This window comes from Thamnophis sirtalis, unplaced genomic scaffold (assembly GCF_051295495.1).
Source record: "Thamnophis sirtalis isolate CommonGarterSnake01/CBP01778 unplaced genomic scaffold, rThaSir2_p1.2 scaffold_21, whole genome shotgun sequence".
Lineage (NCBI taxonomy): Eukaryota > Metazoa > Chordata > Lepidosauria > Squamata > Natricidae > Thamnophis > Thamnophis sirtalis.
In genome coordinates, this window is record NW_028261401.1 from 237,557 (window position 1) to 261,843 (window position 24,287).

The following is a 24,287-nucleotide window of genomic DNA, read 5'->3' on the forward strand; positions in this document are numbered from 1 at the left end:
TTACTAAGTTAACAACTACAGTGGTTTTCACCTAACAACTATAGCAAGAAAGGTCTTAAAACGGGGCAAAATTCACAACAGCTATCTTGCTTAGGAACAGCAATTTTGGGCTCCATTGTGGTTGTATGTTAAAACCAGCTGTATTTAGTACTGTCCATTAACATGTCAAACTAACTAGCCAAATTACTCAATAGCAAAACAGCAGCAATTTCAGTATTAGTGAATCTGATCCTTAAAAGCAATCAAATTCAGAAAACTACAAATGATTTTTCCTTTATTATCACTATATTAGGGGCCCACTTCCAAATTGCAACTTCTGATATTATTTTGTGAGAATAGTGGATCAGTTGTATTTTATTCCAAATTTGTACCGACAAAATAGAATAATGGAACAAAGAAAAGCCTTTTAAAAACTCAAGAGAGTTTTGCACCATCCCTAAAACCTCTTCTCCTGTCCTATGCCATCCGGTGATTTTGTCACATTGTAATGGAAAACATCTGTTTTCCATTTTCCTCTGTCCTCTGACTGGGGGTGGGTGGAGAGAGAAGCAATACCTTTTCTCATCCCCTCTATGGACCCGTGGGAAATGGGAGGTAATTTTAGAGTCCTTCCTTCCCCCGTGCTTGGCACTTCGGCCCTCCGATGCCAGGTGAGGCGAGGGTCCCAATACTTCCGAGTGCCTTTCAGTATCTTTCCAGGGATTGTCCACTACTTCGGTGTTGGGGCTAAATCGGGCTCCTTCACTTTTCAGTGGTGCAAACTGTCGCTTTCTGGAATCCGGGTCAGTCTCTGCCCTCTGGAACTGGGGGGTGTTGCCTGGTCCTTCCGACACATCGAGATCTCCGTGGTCCTCGAGAAGGGGGCTGATTTCCTCATCCATCTCCGACCCCTGCCAACTGTTTTTGGAGTTATCCACATCCATTGGCGATTCGGGCTCACTCTCCTTCTCAAAAGAGGGTGACTCCCCTAAGTGCCCCTGATCTCTGTCCCGAAAGCCATAAAGATCGGAAAGTGGGCTCTCCGGGATCAAGTCTGCCTCGTCTGGCTCAGCTTTAACACCTACTGGATCCTCAGAGCTGAAATTTTTCAACAGCTGTGGATTCTGCAGAGTTGCTTCTTTTGCAGCCCAGTCTTTGGAAGCCTGTTTTAGATTTGGAATCTTTGTGGGGCTGCTTATCGAAAGCTTCCTGGCGGGACAGTTTTCCTGGATTTCAGGAATGGCTTGATAAGCCTGAGTGCCAGTTTTGTATACCTGGTGAACATTTATGTTTTCCAAGGACTCGCTTGCCTGTCTTTGTTTCAGAGCCTCGGCTTCAGATAGATTATCCCTACAGGTGCCCTCAGCTGGAGGAAAAAAACACTGCTTGGTGCTCATTTCTGTGGATAAATCTGAGCAGCCCTGCTGGAAGAGGCCTTCGACCTTTTTGGCATCATGGTCGAAAATGCGATCTTTTTTAACAAAGGCCGTTTGGGATTCTGCTTCCATGTTGCTTCTTTTGCTTTGTCTGAAAAAAAAAATATACAAGGTGTTGTACAAAAAAATGGAAACACAATTCTATGCCACTGGCCAGGCTGCTAGCAATTGGTATCCCAACATCTGGAGGGCACCCAGTTGCTTATCTCCGAAGTAAAATATTAAAAAGCTTTTAGAAAGCTTGATTTGAGCATTGCTTTCCTTCTAATTTTTCTAGATTAGTTTCTATCCTAATTCCACCATGAGGTCAAAGGACCGTGTACTTCTAAAGTATTTCTATAATTTGCTATAGTACAGGAAGCCCTTGACTTACAACGATTTGTCTACTGACGATTCAAAGTTGTACTGAAAAAAGTGACTTACGATCGTTTGTCACCCTTATGACCATTGCAGCATCCCCATGGTTACCTGATTAAAATTCAAGTATTTGGGAAATTGCCATGTATTTATGATGGTTGCAGCATCTCCCAGGGCCACTTGATCATGTTTTGTGACTTTCAGATTAGCGAAATCATTGGGAAAGCCAGATTCACTTAACAACTGTGTTACTCACTTAAACGCATGATTCACTTAACCAATGTGGCAATAAAGGTCATAAAATGGGGCAAAAGTCACTTAGCTTTCTTGGTTGACAGATAAAATGTGGGCTCAATTGTGGTTGCAAGTTGAGGAATTACCCATATTGCTTTTTTTAAAAAAAAATTTGAGCATACCAAAGGACAGGATTCTTTTCTGACTTTTTTTAAAAATATGGTTATTGACAGCTTCTAAAAGCTGAAAAGCTCCACAACACACAACACAAATAACATGCAACAGGTATAGTGTTTTCCCATAAAAATGCCCAAAATACTGCAATGAGTAAGTTGTAATTAAAAAATGACAAGGCTAAACTAAGCAATCAAACCGAGCCAAGTGTGATTAAACACCCTTCCTTTACAAAACGCTCCAAATGAGAAGCAGGCCCTCTGTGTCTGATATCAGCTTTGTGACACATATCACTGCTTACACCGTTTCTTCTTTTTGTTGGCATCTTTGTTAATAAAAGTACACTTCACTAAAAGTCATCTCATAACAGCAAAAGCTAACATTTTGGAGGACTATTAGCATTCTGGTGGAAGAATCTGGCAGTAGCCGTTCCTATAGGAGGCTGCAGCAGAAATAAAGTTAGTTAGAATCTTGTTTTTGTTTTACCTTTCAGATTCTACCGTTCTGGGTCCTTTGTTCTCCATCCAGGAGGTAATCCTCTTTTGTTTGTAAACTGGAAGGAAATATACAGTAGTTTTACTGGAAGTGGGAAGGTTGGACCAAACATACCAATCTTAAAACAGACCTCTATAAATTAATACATTTACACTAGTATTTAATTGGCAGGGAGGCTACGTCATCAGTTTGAGACAATACACCAAAGTATTCAGCATCCCTTGCGTATCCAAATATGCAAGTGTCGTTTACCAAAGTGTCACTCTTTCGATCCAGCTACAGGTAGGCCTCAACTTGCAGCCTTTCTTGCCACTTGTTGTTAAGTGAATCTGTCTGCCACGTTGGCTTTGCTGGCCAGGTCACATGAACCCAGGGCTCTGCAACCCTCCTAAATAGGAACAAGTTGCAGTGTGTTTGAATTTTGATCATGTGACCCTCCGAGGATGCTACAGCCGTCCCAGGTATTAAAAAACAATCATGTCACTTCCTCCCCCCCCAAGAATTCTTGTGACTTCTAAAGGCCACTCAAGAAACGGTGGAAAGTCGAGGACCACCTGCAGCTGACTGCAGCCTCTCTTTAATAAGGGGGGGGGGATGTTCCACCTACTAGGTTTAATAGCTCGAAAGCATCTTTAGTGGGGGGAGGGGGGCATCCCGCGTTGAGCAGGGCCTGAAGTCACAGGCTGAACACAAGGCGGCTTCCGATCGGGGGGACCGCCCCCAATTTAAAAGGGGGGGGAGGCAGACGGCGAAGGAACACCGGGGGTCAGGAGAGGGATCTCCTGGTGGCCTCCCATCCCTCCCCGTCTCAATCAACCGGGGGGGGGAGGGGAAATAGGGAAGCTCACCTTTGTTCCCCACGGTGGCTGAGGGGCCGCCGGGTCCGGGCCCTTCCTCCCGGCGGCGGGGAGGCGGCAGGGGCTGCGAGACCACCGCCTGAGAGGAAGGGAAGAAGCCGGAACTCAGGCGAGCCCTTTTCCCGGGGGGTTCACACTCGGGCCCCGCGCTCATGCTGGGGGGGGGGGCGACCCAGGTCACCCCCGGGGGACGGAGGACAACGGACGCGTCCCCACTCTTCCTCCTTTCCCCGCCGAGCCGGAAAGCGAGTGTCGCAAAGAGAGCGGAGGGGGGAGTGAGACGCGGACGGCGGCGCGAGGTGATGACGTTATGGGCACGCGGCGCGCCGGCCGCTCACGCTTCTGGCGCTTAGAGGTCGTCCGCGCGCCGAAGGGGAGCTTCCGGTTCCAGGAGCGGAAGGGGCGGCGCCGAGAGCAACGCGAGGAGAAGGAGCGAAGGGCGGCCTGAGGCCTCCGCCATCGCCGCCAGCATGGAAGGAGGCGCGGGGAACTCGAAGGGGTCCGGATTCGCCGGCCTCTTCGGCGCTGGAGGAGTGGCGGGGCCGGGCTATTCCCACGCCGACCTGGCCGGCGTCCCTTGTAAGAGGCCCTGGCCGCTTCCCTCGGAGGGGGATTGGGAAGGGGCTAGGTGTGTGGGGGGGCTTGGGAGGGAGCGGGAAAGAGGCCGGGAGTCCAATGGAGGCTGGGCGGTTGGGAAAGGGCGGGGGGCTCCGTCTCCTGCTGAGCGGAACCAGCCGCAGCAGCACGTGGTGCGGCTGGGAGGACGGGGCCGGGACGAAGAGGACTTGTGGGGAGGTGGGGAGGCGGTTGTGTCATGGAGGGATCTTTTTCAGTTCTTTTTCTTCCACTCCGGCGTCTCCGGGTACAGCGATGTCAATACATTGTAGGTTTCGGTTTTCGTCGCCATCATCATCGTCAGCGAGGAAAGGGTTAATCCCTCCCTGATGCCTTTTATCGAGAAGTGGTTCAAGCACCATCCGGAGAGCACGTGTTCACCCCCCCCCCCTTGCCTGTCTCCCCTGAAGGAAGGAGCTTGGCTTCCCTTCGCCTCCCAGATCCCAACCTTCCTCTTCCTGGAAGTCATTTAGGAAAAGTCTCCCTCGGACTACCTTTATTTTTTGCCAGGCTAACCTCAGCAGCCCTTTGGAATCTCTCGTCTAGGCCTTGCTTTACTGCTGAATCAGGGCATCTCCACCTGCTTTTCTTCCGGAGCTGGGTCATGCTACTAGTCCCAAAATCCTCAGCCATCGTTTGTTGATTAATTGGAATGATAAATGTTTGAGCCCATCCAGAGTACGTGGGGCGTGGAGTCACTTGCTCAGTTCCCATGCTGTTCTTGTGGAATATTATAGGTCCAGCTTTAGGCTTCTGTAGCAAGGCAATTTAGCATCCCTGCACAGTCATTGTGCAATAGCAATAGCACTTAGACTTATATATCACTTCACAGCTCTCTCTAAGCGGTTTACAGAGTTAGCCTCTTGTCCCCAACAATCCGGGTCCTCATTTTACCCCCTCTCGGAAGGATGGAGAGCTGAGTCAACTTTGAGCCTGGTGAGGTTTCAACTGCCAAATTGCAGGCAGTCAGCAGAAGTAGCCTGCAATACTGCACTCTAACTACTGCCACCATGGTTCAATTATAAACTATAGTAAATTGTAAATGTGGCAGTTATTACTTTCTTTGAAACTTTAACTTAATCCTGGGGAATGAGGTTTCACATATTGAAAGCTGATTGAATTGCTTGATACAGTTTATATGCAATCTAGGACATTTTGTCCGGCCTTGGCTGGAGGTACCTTAATATGTGTCCCTGACGTTAGGTTTCATCTAAATAGTTAAGAAAAATTGAAGGCTGGCAAGCAGAGATTCAGGGACATAGCTTGCTGATAAGCTTTTTTTTTTCTTTTCTTTTTCAAATCCTATATATTAGGAAGGACATAATTAGGGTAGAAACCCAGAACTGCCCAGAAAAAAAACTTCCATGCCTATAAGTTCAAATTTTTAACTGACAGCTGATCATTGATGCTTATATATTCTTATTAAAGGAAACCTGCTTGCAGATCCTTTTGAATCTGATCTTGTGTTTCCTGCCCCTCAGACCTGATTTAAATTGAAGCACACTTAGGAATTCACTCTACTTATGAGAGAGTAGAGAGAGTCCTCAACTTACAATCACAGTTGGGACCAGAATTTTCAGGGCCAAGCAGGGCAGTTAAGTGAATTGCATCTAATTTTACAACCTTTCTTGCCACACTTAACTGAATTATCTGGTCATTAAGTGCATATAACTTCCCTCATTCACTCTGCTTGTTGGAATCTGGCTGGGATCATGGCAGATGGTGATCGCATGACCCCAGAATGCGCAACATTGTAAATACATTCCAGTTGCCAAGCGCCCAATTTTTGATCATGCGACGTTGGGATGTTGTGAGAGTGCGATTGTAAGTCACTTTTTTAGTGCTGTCATAATGTCAAACAGTCACTAAATGAATGGTTCTGAGTCTAGCATTACCTGTAGCCCTCTTTCTTTGAACTGTTTTTTATACTACCTTGGTATGCTTTCCAATTTGAAACCTTTTTTTTTTCTTTCAGTGACTGGAATGAATCCCTTGTCCCCCTATTTAAATGTTGACCCCAGATATCTTATACAGGTAAGACATCCGTGATTGCTCGATGTGTAGTTTGTGAATCAACTTTTTGTGTGATTGTGTAAATGATTTGATGTATAATAGAGGTAGTCCTCAAGTTGCAATCACAGTTGAGCTCAAATTTAAAATTTATGTTGCTAAATGAAACATTTGTTAAGTGAGTTTGCCCCATTTTACTAGTTTTCTTTTTTCAGTGCCAATGTAACTGAACAGTCACTAAATGAACTGTTGTAAGTGAAGGCCTAGCTGTATAGTGGTTTTGAATAAGATTAAAATAGGTAACTAAAAAGTTGCACATGAAGACTTGGCAGTCAGGTGAACACAGTTGTTTGTGGTCAGGAACTGTTTTCTTTATCCTCTGACCAGAGGACTTCTTGAAAACATCTGGCTGGCCAGGTAAAAACGCATTTCTCCCACAAAGTATTTGAGGAAGTCAAGCAAGAAACAAATGGGTTTCTCTGTCATGAATAATACTAACTTAGATTTTAAATAAGTCACATAAGCCTGTGTAACCTAAGTTGTTATGGTACAAATTTATTTCCACTCTATTTGGATGTAATATATCTTCCTTTTTCCCCAACTGTCAAATGGAAAGTTAGCTGGGTCCATTTTTTGAATTTGAAAAAGTATCAGGTTTTTTCCCCTGCTTTATATCATTTAAAAAGAAAATATTAGAGACACTTTCATGATCCATTTTTATTTTTTAGAAAGAAACCTCAGTGAAAGGTTCTTATTTTTTTTCCCTGTGGGTTTTTCCAGTCCTTCCCTTCTATAAACCTGGCCCTAATCTCAGAGCTGAATATATTTTGTTCCTAAATCCCAGCGGTGGTCAGCTGTCTGTGTCAGAACTGTGTCTTTGACAGTGTTACACTGCTGGGAGAGAAAGATACTGTGTGTTTAGCTGTCTGTCATTTTCTCCGTTCTGGAGATAACTGACACCCAGCATTAACAGTATTGTGCTTTTCTGAGAGTGTGTTGAGCAGACAACCTCCTGGTCAGCACTAGTCTGAAAGCATACACAAATTGAACATGTATAAGTTGGCTTTAATTTCTGAAGCAGAGGATATTATGCAGCAGTGTTAGTACAGCTTATATACATCAGCCATGTTGATAGTAACTAATATGGGATTAAGAGCATATTACAGCTTGTCACTGAATGCTGGATTAAAGAAAATAACATTTATTTGTACTATAGAAATACAATTGTTTGCTTTTGTTGGGCTCACTAATACCTGTTTGAACATTCAAAGGGAAAATGGGTAGACACTTTTCCCTTCTATTTTATTTACTGGGTTGACAGAAAATTAACAGTTTAAGAGTAAAAGATTATCATGTGCTTCATTTTATGAAACTAAGGAATTTATATGCAGATATTGCTGGAAAGGATTGTTTTTGTTTCAGGATACAGATGAATTCATTTTACCTACTGGAGCTAGTAAAACCAGGGGAAGATTTGAATTGGCGTTCTTTACAATTGGCGGATGTTGTATTACCGGTGGGTCATCGTTTTTTATTTATATCACAATGTTGGATAGATGTTTCTATTCGGTAGAATAAAGAGAGATAAGTAATCAGACAATTCTTCAAAGTTTCCTTTGGGCAGATAGAGTTGCTATATTTGGTGTGTATCAAAGGATGAAATCCCAGTTTGTGAGACTAAATGAACCCTTAAAAATTTCTGTCATTTACTAGGTATTATCCCAGAGAAATTCAAGAAAAGGGGTTCTTATTTGATTATACATGTAACTACAGCAGCAAGAATTGTATTTGCCCAAAATTGGAAATTAAATAAGCTACCAACAGATGAAGAGATAATGAAAAATATATTAGATTGTGCAGAGATAAATAAGTAGATAATGAAAATAAAGGATAAAGAGGAATCGGAGTACTTCAAGACATGAGGAAGATTTTATGATTGGCTAGAGAAAGGAAACTAGAAAAGAAAGTAGGGAGACGATATAGAACCCAGACGATGCACTGTTAAATGGAAAAGGTGGGGAAGAAGGGGAAAACAGAAAAGAAAATATTAAATATATAAGTATATATTCAAAAGCAAGATTTAAAGGAGGGGAAACATAACTAGGATAGACTAGCAAAGGTAAGGGAATAAAAAATGATACTAAATTGTATTTGGGTTGATGGAAATACCATCCCAAGGAAACATAAACTGAGATCTGAAAGAGACACCTACAACAATAGAAAAGAAAGGGAGAGAGGAGGAGAGAATGAAAGGAAGATGGGGGAAAGAGGTAAGGAGAGGAGGATGGAAGGGAGAGGAAGAGAAGGAGAGAGGGTAGAGGGTAGAAAGTGTAGGAGAAATGTAAGGGAAGTAGAGAAGGGAGGGAGGGAGAAAAAGGGAAAATAAAGTGGTGTTACAAGAGGAGGAATGGATGGTAAAGCAATCCAAACTATTATAACCTATTAAATAAAATAATAAATGCATAAGTGACAAATGTAGAGAAGAAGAAGAATTTTTCAGAGTATAAGACGCACCGAGGTTTTGAAGAGGTAAATTTTTTAAAAAAGTTTTTGCACTCTGCAATCCTCCCAAGAGTCCATTTTTCGCAAAAATGGACCCATTCCCCCCCCCCCCAAAAAAAGGCATGTAGCCTTTAGGGGGCTTGCAGAGTGCTCCTGTGGGATGCCCCCCCAATGAGCAACAAATGCCCCGTTTGTCATGAAAACGGGCCTGTTTTTTCTCAAAAAAATTGCATGCATAGCCTTTAGCTTATAGAGTGCTGCTGGAGAGGTGGGGAAGGGGCAAAAAAAGGGCTGTTTTCCGTTCATTTCTGCCATCCCCAGCCCCTAGGAGCTCTCTGCAAGCCCATTTTAGTGAAGGGGCGGGGTTTGGGGAGCCCCTTTTTGATGGAAAAGGGTGCATCTTATACTATGAAAAATACGGTATGTGAATGAATACTTAAAATGGTATGTAAGAGAACAAAAAAAAAATTCTGGATAAAAATTTCTGTCATATTATCTATACTGCATGCAACTCATTTTTTAAAATAAATACTTATATTTTATCTTTTTGGCTTTAGCAGTTTTGTAAGCAATTTAAAGACTGTTGAAGATTGCTTGGCGAGGTTATTTATTTTACTGTACATTCACAAAGCATACTTTATTATATTTTAGGGAGTCACTGTAAATTATAGTATTAATTTTTATTCAGCCCCGACTGAGAATAATAATAGTGTTTTGGATTACAGAAAGCAGGGAATGTCAGTTGGTCTTACCTGAACTGCATGTCTCGAAGTTGGTGTGGGAGGAGTCACAACTGGGTATTAACACGGCCCATTTGCCCAGAGACGTAGATAGAATTTGAGGCCATTCTCTCTACTCCTCCTGACTTCACAGATTAACCAATGGTCCAGTCGCAGAAAAGCCTGACTGACCAATAACTAACTCAATCAGCCCCCCCCCCCCCCATGCGTGGGAGTGCACCTGAACGGGCGGGAAGTGACTCCTCCCACGGCAACTTCAAGACATGCAGTTCAGTAAGACCAACTGACAGTCTCCGAAGTGAGGCGTGGGAGGAGTCACAACTGGGACATACCAAAGCTAGATGTCCATGGGAGGGAATCATTGGGCCTGAGCCCCCCAAGTGTCCAGCACTCCCTTGAGAACCTTCCTACCAAAGGATGCCTCCGCAGAAGCATAGACATCCAGCCGGTAATGCCTAATGAAGAGAGAGGACAAAGCCTAAGCGGCTGCCCTACACATATCCTCAATGGGTGCCTGGGTGGCCCAGGCCGCAGTGATTGCTTCAGTCCTTGTGGAGTGTGCAGTGTTGCCCCCTGGAACCGGGATCGCACGGGCCTCATAAGCCTTAGTGATAGCTAGTCTAATCCACCTACTGATAGTGGCAGGTGATACCTTTGCCCCTCTGGTAGAAATCTGGAAGGAGACAAAAAGCGCCTCTGACGTCCTGAAGGCAACTCTGCGTTTGAGGTAAATACACAGTGCCCTATGGACATCCAGGTGATGCCAAGACCTTTCCCTTTCTCTGGAAGGTACTGGGCAGAAGTCCGGAAGCACCACCTCCTGAGCCCTATGGAAGGGGGTGTTGCACTTGGGCAGGAAAGCCGGGTCTAGTTTTCATAGAAGGTGCACAGGTCCGCCCTGGCGGATAAGGCATTGTTCTCAGACACCCACTTAGCTGAGGTAATGGCTACCAGGAAAACCACCTTGAGTCTTAGGAGCTGGAATGTTACCTTTCCAGAGGCTTAAAAGGCGCCTCCATAAGGGCCTGGAGCACTGTGGGAAGGTCTCAGGTGGGAAAACAATGGACCACAAGGCCCGAAGATTAGCAGCCCCTCTGAGGAACCTCTATGACCGGGTGTTGGGACAAAGGTTGGCACAAATGACCGTTGCCAAGGGTACTGTGGGCCAGACCTTTCTCCACAACATCCTGGAGAAACTCCAGCCCTGTGGTCGGATCCACCTGGGCAGACCTACACCAAGTTACAAAGGAATCCCAGGTCGCATCATAGATGTGTGTGGTGGACTTCCTTCTAGAAGCTTCAATGGTCCCAGGCGGAGAACTGGGCCTCCCTCAGCTGCTCCCGCTCAAGTGCCAAGCAGTTAGTTGGAGCTACTCTGGATCCGGATGATCCAGACTCCCCTGGCGCAGAACTACCTCCTCCCTGGGAATCCTCCTCCCCTCAAAGGGGTCTCCCTAGTGTTCTGAAGACTGCGCAGGAGATAGAGGAGGGAATAGTGGGCTATCCTCCCTTGCAGAGCCACGGGGGGAACCTGGAGAACCCAGTTAGACCTCTGGCAAAGGTGAAGGCCTGAGAGGGGAGCGTGACCTGGATGGGGAAGGGCTGATTTCCTCCCTAATCCTTCTGCCTGCAGCTCTGGTAACACGGGCCTCCTTGCTAGGCACTCTCTTCCTAGCCGACTTTGAGGTGGCCTTCTTCGAGATAGACCTCTTCCTCGTTACTGCGGTAGCTCCACGGGAGGTCCCCTTGCCCGAATTGGAATTCCCTGATGATCTAGGGGCCGCTCCTCGGGGCATCCGCCATCACCCCTACTTAACAGTTGCTGTTTCACCACCTTCTCTTACTCTGTAAACCGGCCTGGGTTTCTGCTCGTGGTTTGGAGCTCCTTCGAACCGGTGCTATCTGTAGCTACATTGTTGATCCGCGGCTCAAAGAAGCCAGCCCACCGCCGAACCGAAGGCCCTCCCTGGATCACCGGCGGAGCACAGGCCCAAAGAATCTTTTCCGGACCCCGGCGGTGGCTCTGGGTGTTTGCGGCAGCTGAAAACAGGAGCGCCGATGTCCGAGCTCCAGCCACGTGCATCCCAAGATGGCCGCTGTCCAAAATGGCGACTGCTGACCATGCGGCCTGATGCCGAGCCGGCTTTGACTGAGCCTCTCCTTCAGCAGCCTCCGCAGCGTTCCGCAGCCCCTTCTGATGAGTCCAGGGGTTGTGTGGTACAGCGCTCTCTGGCATGAGGCCTGGAGTCTCCCCTGTAACCGCCCAGCGGCTTGGGGGCTCCTTGCTAGTACAGCAAGCCCAGCTTGTGCAAAAGGGGAAAGGTAACTTAGAACAGAGATGCAAGGGAGAGAGGTGGGAGGAAGCACAAATAGAATAAACGAAAAACTAAAATTTAAAGCAACAAATCCTCTGAAACCAAATGGGCAGCCAGCAAAAAGTATTCCTTCTGGGCTGAAGATTGAGGTTAATCTAGGGAGTCAGGGGGAGGAGTAGAGAGAGTGGCCTCAAATTCTACCTCAGTCTCCGGGCAAATGGGCCGTGTTAATACCCAGTTGTGACTCCTTCCACTCTTCACTTTAGAGACAGGAATATTCAACAGTGGAACCAAAAAGGGTTGAGAAAAGCCTTAATTCAGATCTCCCTGACATTGCCATGATTTCCATTTCTATAATGTGACCAGGGTAGATTTGATTTAAATCACTAATAAAAAGGCTTGATTTACATCAAATCAATTTAAATCATAATTTTTAAAGAGCAACTGTCATCTCTGTCCCGCAGCAGCTCATCCTCTGACCTGATGTTGACTCCTCAACAGTCCCAATATTGCAGAATATACAGTCTCATGCTACATAACTAAGCTCCATTTCATGTGGAATAAACTAAATAGAATAGAATATGGCATTCTTTATTGGCCAAGTGTGATTGTACATGCAAGGAATTTGTCTTTGGTGCAGATGCTCTCAATGTACATAAAAACACATTCATCAAGAATCATAAGGTACACCACTTAATGATTGTCATAGGATACAAATAAGCAATCAGGAAACAATATCAATATAAATCGTAAGGATACCAGCAACAAAGTTACAGTCCTGCAGTCATAAGTGGGAGGAGATGGGTGATAGGAACGATGAGAAGACTAATAGTAATGATAATGGAGCCTTAGTAAATAAACTAAAATACTTTAGTTTAAAAAATTTCTTAAATAGAAAACTATCTTTAGATAGATCTTTACTCCAAAAGCAATACATTTGATAAAACTTAAAAAATCATTTTAAATTTTTTAAAATCTTATTTTTTTATTTTTTTTAAAAAACTATTTTTATCCACCCTGAATATCACAGTAATGTTGGAGAACAATTTATTGGTTTTAACTACAAGAATGAGATTAATGTTTTAGACATTGTTCTGTTCTGATTTATCCGAATAGGAGCTGCTTTTGGGGCATTAAATGGCTTGAGACTAGGTTTGAAGGAGACACAAAACATGGCTTGGTCCAAACCTAGGAATGTACAGTAAGTATTTTATTTCATTAGAGGCCATTTACTTCTTTCTCTGCTTTGAGAATTCAAAGCTATTCTTGATGTGAGATCAGAGTGTGTGTCACATGTTTGCTTAATCTCTGCTCCGGTTTCCTGATTCCTTTCCTGATTGTGTCAGTAAAGTCCAGGAGGTTGAGGCAAATTAAAATTATTGGAGCTGTATGTAAAAGAAGCGCATGAATGATTCCCTAAACAGTCTGTCCCTTTTCTGCCAAGATGTTTTAAATTTGGGGTGAATTTATTATTTGATAAACATATTAAAAATCTCATTAAAAACCTCTCTGCTTAAAAAAAACCCTTAATTTAGAAAAAGGGCTCGAAGGGATGACTTACACAACCTGGGAAATAACTTTATTTTTTAATAAACTTTTGTCGAAAGACTCGAGTCAAAATGGTGCCATGTAATCATACCATTGTTCTTAGTTTATTTTGGAATAGCAGTTGCATTTAAATAGACTAGAGGGCATATTTTTGCATTTTCTGCTTGGGTGAGTGCAAAAAGTGTGACTAATAACTAGATCAGTGATGGCTAACCTTTTTGTCCTCGCGTGCTGAAAGTGCACAACAGGACGCATGTGTGTGCCCACACCCATAATACAATGTGTGTGTGAAACACACACGTGCGCGCTTCCCTTGACTCAGCGCATGCATGCACACTACCCCATCCCGTGCCCCATTTTGGGCCTAGCAGGCCTCCCTGCTTCCTGGGACCAAAAAATGAGGTGCAGCGGTCACGGGGGAGGGAGTGCCACACACACACCTACCCTCCCCCCCATGCATGTGTACGCTGTTACAGGTGTTATGTCTGCCTTGTATGCAGCTTTATTCCTCTCTAGCATTCATCTTCATTGTTCAGTTATGCATTTCCTGCCTCTCTAGGATTTACTTGTATCTGCTCCTGTGAGGCACTTCCTGTTCCTGTTGGATGTATATAGTTATATTCTCAATGGCTTGTATAGTATTTTAACTGCATTTTGATTAAACAACACGCAGTGCAGAGACCCGAAAATCAGCTGGCTGGTGGGAGGCACAAGCCGCCATAGATTCACCATCATGGAACTAGATGCCTCTGGCGATTATTTTAGACTTAAAAATGATCAAATGAGAATGGAATCATTTCAACCAGCAGATGGCGCCAAGTGTCAATTAGCCTTTGTGAGGAAGACAGTAAAAGAGGGGAGGGGGAGTTGCAGCCTTGCTTCAGATTTAAGATTTAGTTTATTTGTATGCCGCCCTTCTCCGGGAGGGACTCAGGGCGGCGAACAACTCAAAAGGGGAAAAGGGGATACAAACACAAGCATTTCTGGGGGGCCAAAAGGATAGACTTAGAAGACTCAGGATAACTTTATTGTCACTTTGAGACTAATCGCCATACATTAAAATGAAACTTCATTGCATGGAGCTACAATGACAATAAATAAATACAAAATTATGCATATACCCCCTTATGTTCTATGACGGAGAAACAACACAGTCTAGTTTGGATGTATACATGTCCATGGCAAGAAACGAATCCTGTGACTTCAGCAGATGGATAGCCCAGGGAACAAAGCGATTACAGAATCTGGTAGGCCTGCTGGAGATACTTTGAAACAGATACAGACTGTGAAGTGAGTGTGGGCTCTCTAACGATGCTGGAGGGGGAGAGACAGGTACAGAGTAGCTCCCCTTCAGATGACCTTCTCTTGGAGAAGGCAGGAAAAATCACATTCACAATGCAGACCTAGTGAGGAGAGAAGAAGCCCTGATTTGGGCAGGGGTGTCCCATAGAGCCAGGAAAGAGAGCATAGCACCAAATTCACCATTGTGGAACCCTGGTAGTTTAAGAATAACAGCCCCTTTTTTCATCACCATTGGCAGCATTATTGAGGGGAGGGCTTCTTGTAGCGTTTTAAAGTTTGTGAAACCCTACCTTAAGCCAAGAAGAAGTCATTTCCACCAGCAGGCTCTTATATGGATGCCCTGGCTTGGTAAAATAGTCATACATCTAGGGGTCTCCTATGGGTATAAATTTGTTGCCCCGGGTCATATTAAAATTTCAGAACATTTCTTTGCAAATTCGTTTTCTCAGCTTAGAAATTATGGATACGTGGACTTTACTCCTGTCCATTTCACATAAAGCCATAATGTTTTGTGTTTGAATTCTGAGTTCTGGCAGTAGGACCATAAAGGTAGAAAACAAGCTCTCTTGTTAAAAAAGTGGACCATTCCTTACCATGCCTTTGACAGTAAACGGCTATTATCTGTTGTCCTTCCCCTGGTGGGGATTAGTTAGAAGCTTGACCAGAATACAAAAATAAGCTAAAAAGTTATTCCTTAATTCCTGGTTTCTTCCTGCTTTCTTTTTGGGCTTCTAACCGTTCCACTGCAAAGATGGGAGAGGAACTGAAAGGGAAGCAGACCGTTATTTTGCTTGTTTGCATTATTGATTTTAGTTTCAACAAACTGGCTTTCTGTATGTGCAAGTGAGCTACAATGACGAGTGACGTTAGTAGCAGGTGAAACTGAAATAACAGGCCGTATCCAAAGCACTGCAGTTGCTGCAAATATTCATCTCCCTCTTGTCCACGTATGAGAATGTACTTTCAGGGACTCTTGCTTTGAGGGCTCTTTAACACAAGGTAGAACATTCCCCCTCCCCCCCCAAAAAAAGTGGAAGACCACCTTCATGTCCTGAAGAAGATGACTTTTCTCTCTTCTTTTTTTTTGTGTGTGTGTGGGGGGGGAGTTTCTTTCTAGTGGGAGTCTGACTCCATGTTTCTGACAGTGTTACACTACTGGGAGATCAAAGGGCTGTCTGGGGCTCTGCCAGTCCCTGTCTCTGTCCCAGAAACAGTCGATGTGGCCTGTGTGGCACTGGGCTTCATTGCAAACAGACCCAGTCAGCACAGTTTTGAAAGCAAACACACACGTGTTTCTCCAGTGCAGGGTATCTGTCTTTGATTTATAACGGAAAGACACTAATGTCAAGATATTTTGAGTTTGTAATGTTTTCTAGATGTTACAAATTTTAGTAAATGTTCAGTCATTGTGTATTTTAAATTCTATGTTTATGGTATTGATACAGTGCCCTGCAATTTATAATTTTATGACTGATTCTCAGTCAGAATGCAGACATGGAACCGGAAGATGTTGGCAACGCAAAAATAAAAGTCTGGAAAATGAATTTTACAGTAAAACCAGCCTAGCCAAAGTACAACCACCCAGCTCCATCGGCAGCAAAGGCGGGCCATATTAAGTCATCCATCCTTGGGAGGATCATACCAGCTGCTTCCTGAAACTGACGAGGAAGTAACCCACCTCTGAGCCCAGAGTTGCTTGTCCACTTTCAGATCACCCGCTCTGCCTCAACCAGGCATGTTCAAAGTCCGACCCGTGGGCCAATTGCGGTCCGTTTTCAAATTTCGAGCAGCCCGCAGCCTCTTCTCCCCGTCGGAGTTACTTGTTTAGTCTTCCATAAAATAGTGCATTTGCATTTAATGTTAATGTTCAAAGAATGTCAGGCTGAATGGTTGACCCCACACATTTTCACCTCACCAAATCTGGCCCTCCTTGCAAAAAGTTTGGACACCCCGACCTAAACAGATCACCAAACCGACTTGGCCTTGTGGCAGGCTGGCCCCAGCTGGGATTCCTTCTTGGTCCTGATCTGCTCTCCCCAGACCAACCACATTGCAGATACTGAATTTCCCTAGGAAGAGGCTCTTGGGATGGCCTGCAGGCACCCCGATTGGTCAGGAAGAGTGATGATAGATGATGCAATTCTGTGCTGTCTCACTGGTTCGGCCTGTGCTCATTCACTGAGGACAAGTTGTCAGAAAAAGCACCTGGCAATAAAATGGTTGGCACATACTTTCCTATTATATAAAGTAGCCTGGGAGGAAAGTCTTCTACCGGCCAAGTCCTTACAGTGGTGGAAACAGAGAGAGAGGAAAGGTGGAGGGGCGGAGGTTAGTAACATGTGGATGCCCAGTGCTTTTCTCCAGTTTAAAAATTAGAAGCTAAAGAGATCCTTAAGTGAGGATCTACTAGGAACCTGCCTTGTTTTTCATGTACATGATCATTTGCCTTGTGAGATACTAGTTGTGATTCTCCAGGATTCAGGGTTCATTCGCTACTTGGTTTAAACTGTTTATTGTTGAAATAATTGCTGTTTGTATTGATTGTGCTGCAGTAAATGCTAATTATGCAAGTGCAGTTTTTTGGCCACAGATCGATTGGGTAGTACCGAATTTGATTTACACAAAAGTTCCAGATTTACTGACAATACCAACTGCCTTAAAGTTAGATAAACATGTTGGCAGGAAATCACTTTTGCTCCATTGCTAATCCAGGTATTAGATGGTAAAATTACATGGAAATGTTTGTGTAACACAACGTTCTTTTTCGTGGGAAGGCTTGGTTCATCCTTTAATTACCATTGCCTCATGTAAAACAAGTTATATAAGACAGGGTATTGGCAGGCCATGTTAAATTGACCTATTATTTGGGCGTCACACTAAACTTCCCTCTTACTTTCTTGAAGGATTTTAAATATGGTGACACGGCAAGGAGCATTGTGGGCAAACACTCTTGGATCTCTAGGTAAGTAGGCTTCTTTCACAAACTAAATCTACAAAACACTGTTTGTTTGTTTTTTTAAAAAAAGGTAAATTCTAGGAGGCTAAAAGAGAAGGAAACTTTAAGATCAACTGGAACTGTGTGAGGGATCCAGAAGCTCTTACAAGCCGACAGACTGGCATAAAGATAGTCTTTGACTTATGACTGCAATCGAGATCAGTATTTCCATTGCAAGGCCGTGTTAAATGGGTCACAGCCCGTTTTATGGCCTTTTCTTCAACGATTAAATGAGTCACCCCATTGTTCAACCATTCTGGCTTTCCCCACTGACTTTGCTGCTGGCAGAAGCGAGCTGGGAAGATGGCAAGTGAGAAGATCAGGTGGCCTCAAAGATGCTGCAGCTGTTGTAAATACCTGGCCAGTTGCCAAGTGATTAGATTTTGACCACAGGACTGTGGGATGCTGCAACGGTCCTGAGCCCCTATTTTTCAGTGCTGTAGCAACAATTACTAAACAAATGGCCGTAAGTAGAAAGCACCAGAAGAGTGCTTTCACTCCAAATTAATGGATTGAAGCTGTTGATTATTGTGCTGCTCACTTCACCCCACACGCTGCCTACGGGGCAGGTCTAGATTGCCACCCTGGAAAACAAGCCCTAAGATTTCGGCTCAAAGATGACTGGGTTCAAAATTCAATCGATCCAGTGATACATTAACAGACTCTTCACAGCTGTGTTGCTTTATCTTGGGCAACATTTCTCTGTGTTCCTGATCTTTTGCCCTGACCTGCTTTTGTGCAAATAGCATACATTCGGCAGGCTGATAGGTTACTGGAGAGAGAAGTGAAGATGAGAAAATGTCTTTTTAGGACTCGGCTCCGGCTAACCGGCTGCTGCGCATCCCCAGATCAGACCTTGCCATCCCCAGATCAGACCTTGCCATCTCATTTGCCTGATAAATGTTTTGTTTCAAGACTGAAAGCTACAAAGAGACAACTCTCCGGGCTTCCATCATTGGATCTGGGTTTGTGTACGTGTGTGTACAGGGTCTTTGAGTCTAACATGAATTTCAGGAGGAGGGGTTCGCTTGACAGCACTAGCAACAGCGCTTAGACTTCTATATCGCTCCACACTTTTTTACAGCCCTCTCTAAGCTGTTTTATAGAGTCAGCATCTCTCCCCTGACAATCCAGGTCCTAATTTTACTGGCCTGGGAAGGACCGAAAGCCAAGTCAACCTTCAGCCAGTCAGGATTGAACTGCCAGCAATTGGCAGAGACAACCTGCCGTGTTGCCTTCCAACCAATGCACCATCATAGCAGTGGATGGCAGCACCCACTGTTCCGGTCTCCCGTGGGTCTGATCTGGTGGGATGAGGGGCCTCCACCGTAGCATCACCACCACCAGCAGAAGGACCAAGCACAAGATGAGTGCACTCTTTTTCTTTTCCTCTGGCCAAATTGAATTGTCTACCACTATTAAAAAGAGAAGATAAGGTTATAAGGTTTATTGTATTTATATGCCGCCCTATTCCCAGAGGGACTCAGAAGGTAAACAACAGCGGCTTCCGAGTGAGCAATCGGCATTCCAAGGCCTTTGACGTGCTTGGCATGGTTTTTGCTTTCAGAGGGTGGAGCTAGGTTTAAAAAAAAAACCCTTTTTGAATTGGATCCCAGTTCGAAAGGGGAGAAGAAATCTGCCCAGCCCTCCATTGCTGAAGAAAGAGGTGCCTGTGGCTCCTCTAGCTGCTCCCTTCCAGCAACAGGGCAGGAGGAGGAGCTTCCAGGGAAGATGGGAAACCCCTCCCTTCTTCACATTTGGCTGGTTGTGGTGGTGGTGATGCTGCCAAGCATGCAGGAACAGGGTGGTTGATCAAATCCAGGCAGTCCTCACAGCCACAGTTCAGCCCCAGATTTCTGTTGCTAAGTGAGACATTTATGAAATGAGTTTTGCCCCCATTTTATGACCTTTCTTGTCACAGTTGTTAAGTGAATCTCTGCATTTAAGCAAGTAACCTGTAAAGTGAATCCGGCTTCCCCGTGGACTTTGCTTGTCAGAAGGTTGCAAAAGGGGGTCGCGTGATACCCTCCCCCGGGGACATTGCAACAGTCCTAAATAGGAGTCAACGGGCAAGCATCTGAATTTTGATCGCTTAACCATGGGGATGCTGCAATGGTCGTAGTGGTGGAAAGCGGTCATAAAGTCACTTTTTCTATGCTGTTCTTAACTTCGAACAGTCCCTAAATGAACTGCTCTAAGTCGAGGACTTCCTGTATACAAAGACAGCAGCCCTTCCTGAAGGCCTCATCTGAGCTGAGATTCTGGAGGGGAGGGCAGCTCTTTCCCTTTCGCAGCCCCTGCTGGTCAGCCTGCAGCCATGAGGCCCTTGAGAAGGGCAGGCAGGGAACTGGGTTTTGCCCAGGTTAAGAAATGTCCCCTCTCCCCAAGCCCACCCTGAGGAGGAAATTGGGGGGGGGACAAAGTGGGGCTGTGTCCCCGGCTGCCCTGACGGATCGCCTGGTTTCCTTCCAGCGTTGCTCTACAGTGCCTTTGGCGTCATCGTGGAGAAAACACGGGGGGCCGAAGATGACCTCAACACAGTTGCAGCCGGCACCATGACAGGGATGCTGTATAAGAGCACAGGTAGGGTGGAAGTGGGGAGGACGGCAGCGAAGCCACTCTGGCCACAATTGGGCCCCATGGTTCTGTTGCTAGGCAAGGCAGGGGTTAACTGAGTTTTGCCCCAGGTTACGATTCTTAAGCAAAGCGCTGCTGTTATTCAATTAGTCACATGGTTGTTAAGTGAATTCCTATGGACTTTGCTTGTTGCAAAAGGGGATCACGTGACAATCCCCACCCCATCCCCAAGAGGCTGCAGTGGTCATAAGTGCGTGTCGTTGCCGAGCACCTGAATTTTGATCCCATGATCCTGGGGATGCTACAAAGGTAAACGTGAAAAGCGGTCATAAGTCACTTTTTTCAGTGCCGTTGTAACTTTGAACGGTCACTAAATGAACTGTTGTAAGTCAAGGATAAGTCAATAGCTAGACAAGAAGCATTGACCGCACAAGGCACCGTTCTTAATTCTTCCTCTGGCTCTCCATAAGGGAGTCTTGACGGGTGGCTAAATTCCACCTGACCTTTGACCCTGCTGACTGCCCGGTGAAGGTTTCCCAGAAAGCCCCTCCCAGCTGAGGGAAACTCTTGGCTTGACTGCCTTGGCCGCTCCGAAGGCTGTGGGGGAAAAGTTTTGTTTGCCTGAACTTCTCCCTAGTGCAGTTTTTACAGCCCCCTCTTCCATTCAGCCTTAGTCAGGCATTATTGGATGCAATAAAGCTATTTGTTCTATTTGCTTAAAGATAAAGTGAACTTTAAATCGTAAAAGGCAGCTTTGTTTTATTTGTCCTCAGAGTGACGCCCGATATTGGCCACCCTTTCTTGCATTAACGATGTCCATTAGATAAAAAAATCGGCCTCTTGTCTGCAAAGTGCCATTTAATATGTTGTTCGAAACAAAGTGTCATAGACATTAAATATCAAGATAATATGCAGGTAGTTGTCAACATACAGCCACACGAGCCCAAAATTTATGTTGCTAAGTGAGACTTGTGTTAAGTGAGTTTTGCCCCACTTTACAACTTTTCTTGCCACAATTGTTAAGAGAAGCATTGCAGTGGTTAGGTTAGTAACCTGGTTGTTAAATGAATCCGCCCTTCCCATTGACTTTGCTCGTCAGACGGTCACAAAAGAGGCTCACGAGATACCAGGACACCGTAACTATCATAAATATGAGTCAGTTTCCAAGCATCTGCATTTGATCACATGACCATGGACGTCCCGCAGCAGTCATAAATATGAAAAAGGTAACTTTGAACAGTCACTAAATGTGAACTGTTTAAATCAAGGACTACTTGACCAGTAAAGTCCAGTGAAGCCCTGTTTTCTCTTCAAGCCTTGCCTGATGAACAGGGACTCTTGGATTTCCTCTGCTTTGAGGGCTCTTTAACACAAGGCAGAGCATCTCCCCCCCACATGGAAGACCTCCTTCATGTCCTGAAGAAGCTGACCTTACTCTCTTTTTTTGGAGGGAAGGGGGACTTCTTTCCAGTGGGAGTCAGCTGTCTGACTCCATGTCTCTGACAGTGTTACACATTACTGGGCCGTCTGGGGCTCTGCCAGTCTCTGTCCCAGAGACGGCTGATGCAGTTGTGCGGCACTGGGCTTCATTGCGAGTGCTGAGCGAAACAGACCCGGTCAGCAGAGGTTTGGCAGCAAACACTTGTTTCTTCCGTGCAGGGTATCTGCCTGTGACTTATAACGGGAAGGCGCTAATGTCTGTTAAGATACTTTGAGTTTGTGATGTTTTTTGGAAACATTACAAATTTTGGCAAATGTTCAGTCATTGTGTGTTTTAAATTTTATAGCTAGGCTACTACAGACATTGCCTTGTTCAACTTAGCAGAACTTCGTTCAAGGGCACACTTGAAACAAGAGGCAATGGAGGGACCACGGGTGGAGTAGCAGAAGACAATGCAGAATGCTTAAATTTTTGTAACGGGATCAAACAACCTAGAGCGTGGTATACATGGCACACTTCCACATTTAACAGTCAGTCTGGAATAATGGATTCCCCCATTCCCCAACGAGTGGGTTAACTCAAGGTTGTTCTGTATTCACCTTGCTTCTTGTTTAGAAGTTTGAGTCAGCAACAGTGGGAGCTTAACATCACCTGAGGGAAATGCCTGTCCAATCATTGAACTTGTAAAACCCTAGGCAGCAAGTTACCCTGGGAATGAGGGCCACCCGGATACTTGTCAGGACACATGAGGATGTTATTTCATAGAGTTGTGTTGTATGTTTTTTATTTGTTCTTCTTGAAGCATGTTTTGCAACATGCTTGTCACACTGACCTAGTTTATGGCAGTTGACTGGCACTTAAAAGGCCCTTTGGGATCAGATTGTGTCCTGGTGTTTCAGAATCTGAGCCTTTGTATACTGTGGGACTTGCACTCTGAATATCACAAGACTGTTTAGCACCCAAGTATTTGGATGTACCCCCAATGGCTCCCGAAGGACTCTTTGGCCCCAGACCCATCCCCTGGAGTCTAGATCCCAGGGATAACACCATGGCCAAGACAGCACCATTTCCCTGCCTCTCCCAATTTCTTTTACTGGGGGAAGCAGAATGCCAGTCCCCCCTCCCCAATCAGCTGGACTGCCCATTGCACACTTTCCCTTTGGGGAGGAAACTGCTTCCGATTGCATAGGGTAAGGAGACACCTGTGCAAATGGAGTCATGCAGCTTCTCCATAGCTGGAGGCCCACAGAAAGTGAACAGCTTCTGCGCATTTCAACAGTTGAGTCAGAGGTCACTATATCATCACTTCTTTATAACATCTGCATAACTGGGCGTGGCTTGTCGATCCACTTATCTCTGGTGGGCCCCTGCTCTTCCCAAGAGATAGGAAAGTTAATATTCACCACACACGGAGAAAGATTAGACTGCTGGTCCTGCAGGGTACAAACAGACTCTGCAGCATGACCGGCTGGGGAATTCTGGGAGTTGAAGTCCACAAGTCTTTGGAGACAAAACACACACACACACATACACACACACAAACAGAGCTGCTCTGCGGTTTTGAAATCTTCTGATCTGAGTAGCAGCTGCAGCAAGACAACCTATTATGCTTGTATCGACCAGGACTTGTGCATTCTCACGGAGACAACCAACCCAACAGTTGCCATCCAGTCGTGGTGTTGCTTTTTTTCTTAACTGCTACCTGTGTACAAGACAACAGTGGCATATATCGCTTGCAGACGCAGGGGGCTGTGTTCCGGAGAGACCTTACTAGCAGGGAAGAAAAATCCAGATATAGTTGTCAGGATAAACCCTTTTTAAAATAAAAAATAAAAAAGCTGGCGTAGGCATTTGCGAGAGGTGATGACAAACACTCGCTTTGTGAGGCTGGTGGTGGTGGAGAGTCTACTGCTATCTCATCCAAGCAGGAGGCTGATTGCAGGGGTGGAGGAGAACCGCAGAAGCCTATCGCTTGGTAGACAGAAGGGGAAGAAGGGTTAGAAAGTAAAGTCTGGGAATTCCCCGCCCATTGGCTCAGTTTTGCCTTTTCATGTGTTTCAGGGCAAACTCAAAATTATGTTTGATGTGAAAACAGTTGTTTCCCACCTCTTCTTGCTTCAACCTGACTTTGATATATCGTATTGCACGTCCTTTGCTCTGGTTGCATATTTTACTTTATTATTATTTTAATTTATTTGCTGCCTGTCTCGTGCTTGCCTTGCTTGGGGGAAGAAAGTTCACTGCTCAACGCTGGCTGCTGACATGTCTGTATTTACTGTTGCTTCATATCCTCACAGGTGGATTGCGTGGGATAGCCAGAGGTGGCATTGCAGGACTCATGCTCACAGGTCTCTACGCGCTCTATAACAACTGGGAGCACATGAGGGGCTCCATGCAGCAGCAGTCCCTCTGAGCGCAGGACAGAGCCTCCACTCATGCAGTGCAATCAGACCTGACCCCCTTCACCATTGCAGTACCTAGCGGACACCCAGCCACCCCCATACTCAAGACCACCGGTTCTCACGGCTATGGCCTGGTTCTTGAGCAGCAGCTGGTGAAAAGGGCCATGTTATCTGCCAAGAGGAAGATCTCATCTTCATAAGCATGTTCACTTTCGCTCAGTTTGTACATCGAGACCATTGCTTGATTTGACTGTAATAAATGTGTGTGCTGAAAAACTGACTTCTGCGTGTCACACGGATGTTTCTAA

General features: G+C 45.2%; 2 protein-coding genes and 1 non-coding gene across 6 annotated transcripts in view; 2 read left to right on the forward strand and 1 right to left on the reverse strand.

Moving 5' to 3' along the window:
* The window catches only part of LOC106546002 (poly(ADP-ribose) glycohydrolase), a 75,068-nt gene extending 71,306 nt beyond the window's left edge, over positions 1-3,762 (reverse strand). For 2 of the 3 annotated variants that reach the window (XM_014062758.2, XM_087703105.1), the window contains exons 1-3: positions 3,524-3,762; positions 2,667-2,733; positions 556-1,506 (exon numbers count right to left, since the gene is read on the reverse strand). In XM_014062758.2, the coding sequence (XP_013918233.2) occupies positions 556-1,506; positions 2,667-2,733; positions 3,524-3,686 (1,181 nt within the window). In that variant the 5' untranslated portion in view covers positions 3,687-3,762. Of the gene's footprint in view, positions 1-555; positions 1,507-2,666; positions 2,734-2,927; positions 3,064-3,523 lie in introns of all 3 variants that reach the window. The other variant, XM_014062759.2, reaches the window with a different exon arrangement.
* Positions 3,763-3,907: 145 nt separating this feature from the next.
* LOC106546001 (mitochondrial import inner membrane translocase subunit Tim23) lies at positions 3,908-24,259 on the forward strand. 2 transcript variants are annotated; one of them, XM_014062756.2, is made up of 7 exons: positions 3,915-4,111; positions 6,123-6,181; positions 7,580-7,673; positions 12,831-12,915; positions 17,468-17,526; positions 20,032-20,142; positions 23,875-24,259. In XM_014062756.2, the coding sequence occupies exons 1-7, from the start codon at positions 4,003-4,005 to the stop codon at positions 23,988-23,990; spliced, it is 633 nt and encodes a 210-aa protein (XP_013918231.1). In that variant the 5' UTR covers positions 3,915-4,002; the 3' UTR covers positions 23,991-24,259. The 2 variants fall into 2 exon arrangements, with proteins under 2 accessions (XP_013918232.1, XP_013918231.1); XM_014062757.2 differs by lacking the exons at positions 20,032-20,142; positions 23,875-24,259 and adding an exon at positions 18,694-20,024 and having other exon boundaries at positions 3,908-4,111.
* Positions 6,997-7,199, forward strand: LOC148042226 (small nucleolar RNA SNORA74). The gene has a single exon (XR_015695249.1). It is a non-coding gene; the product is annotated as a small nucleolar RNA SNORA74 (small nucleolar RNA).
* Positions 24,260-24,287: the final 28 nt, after the last annotated feature.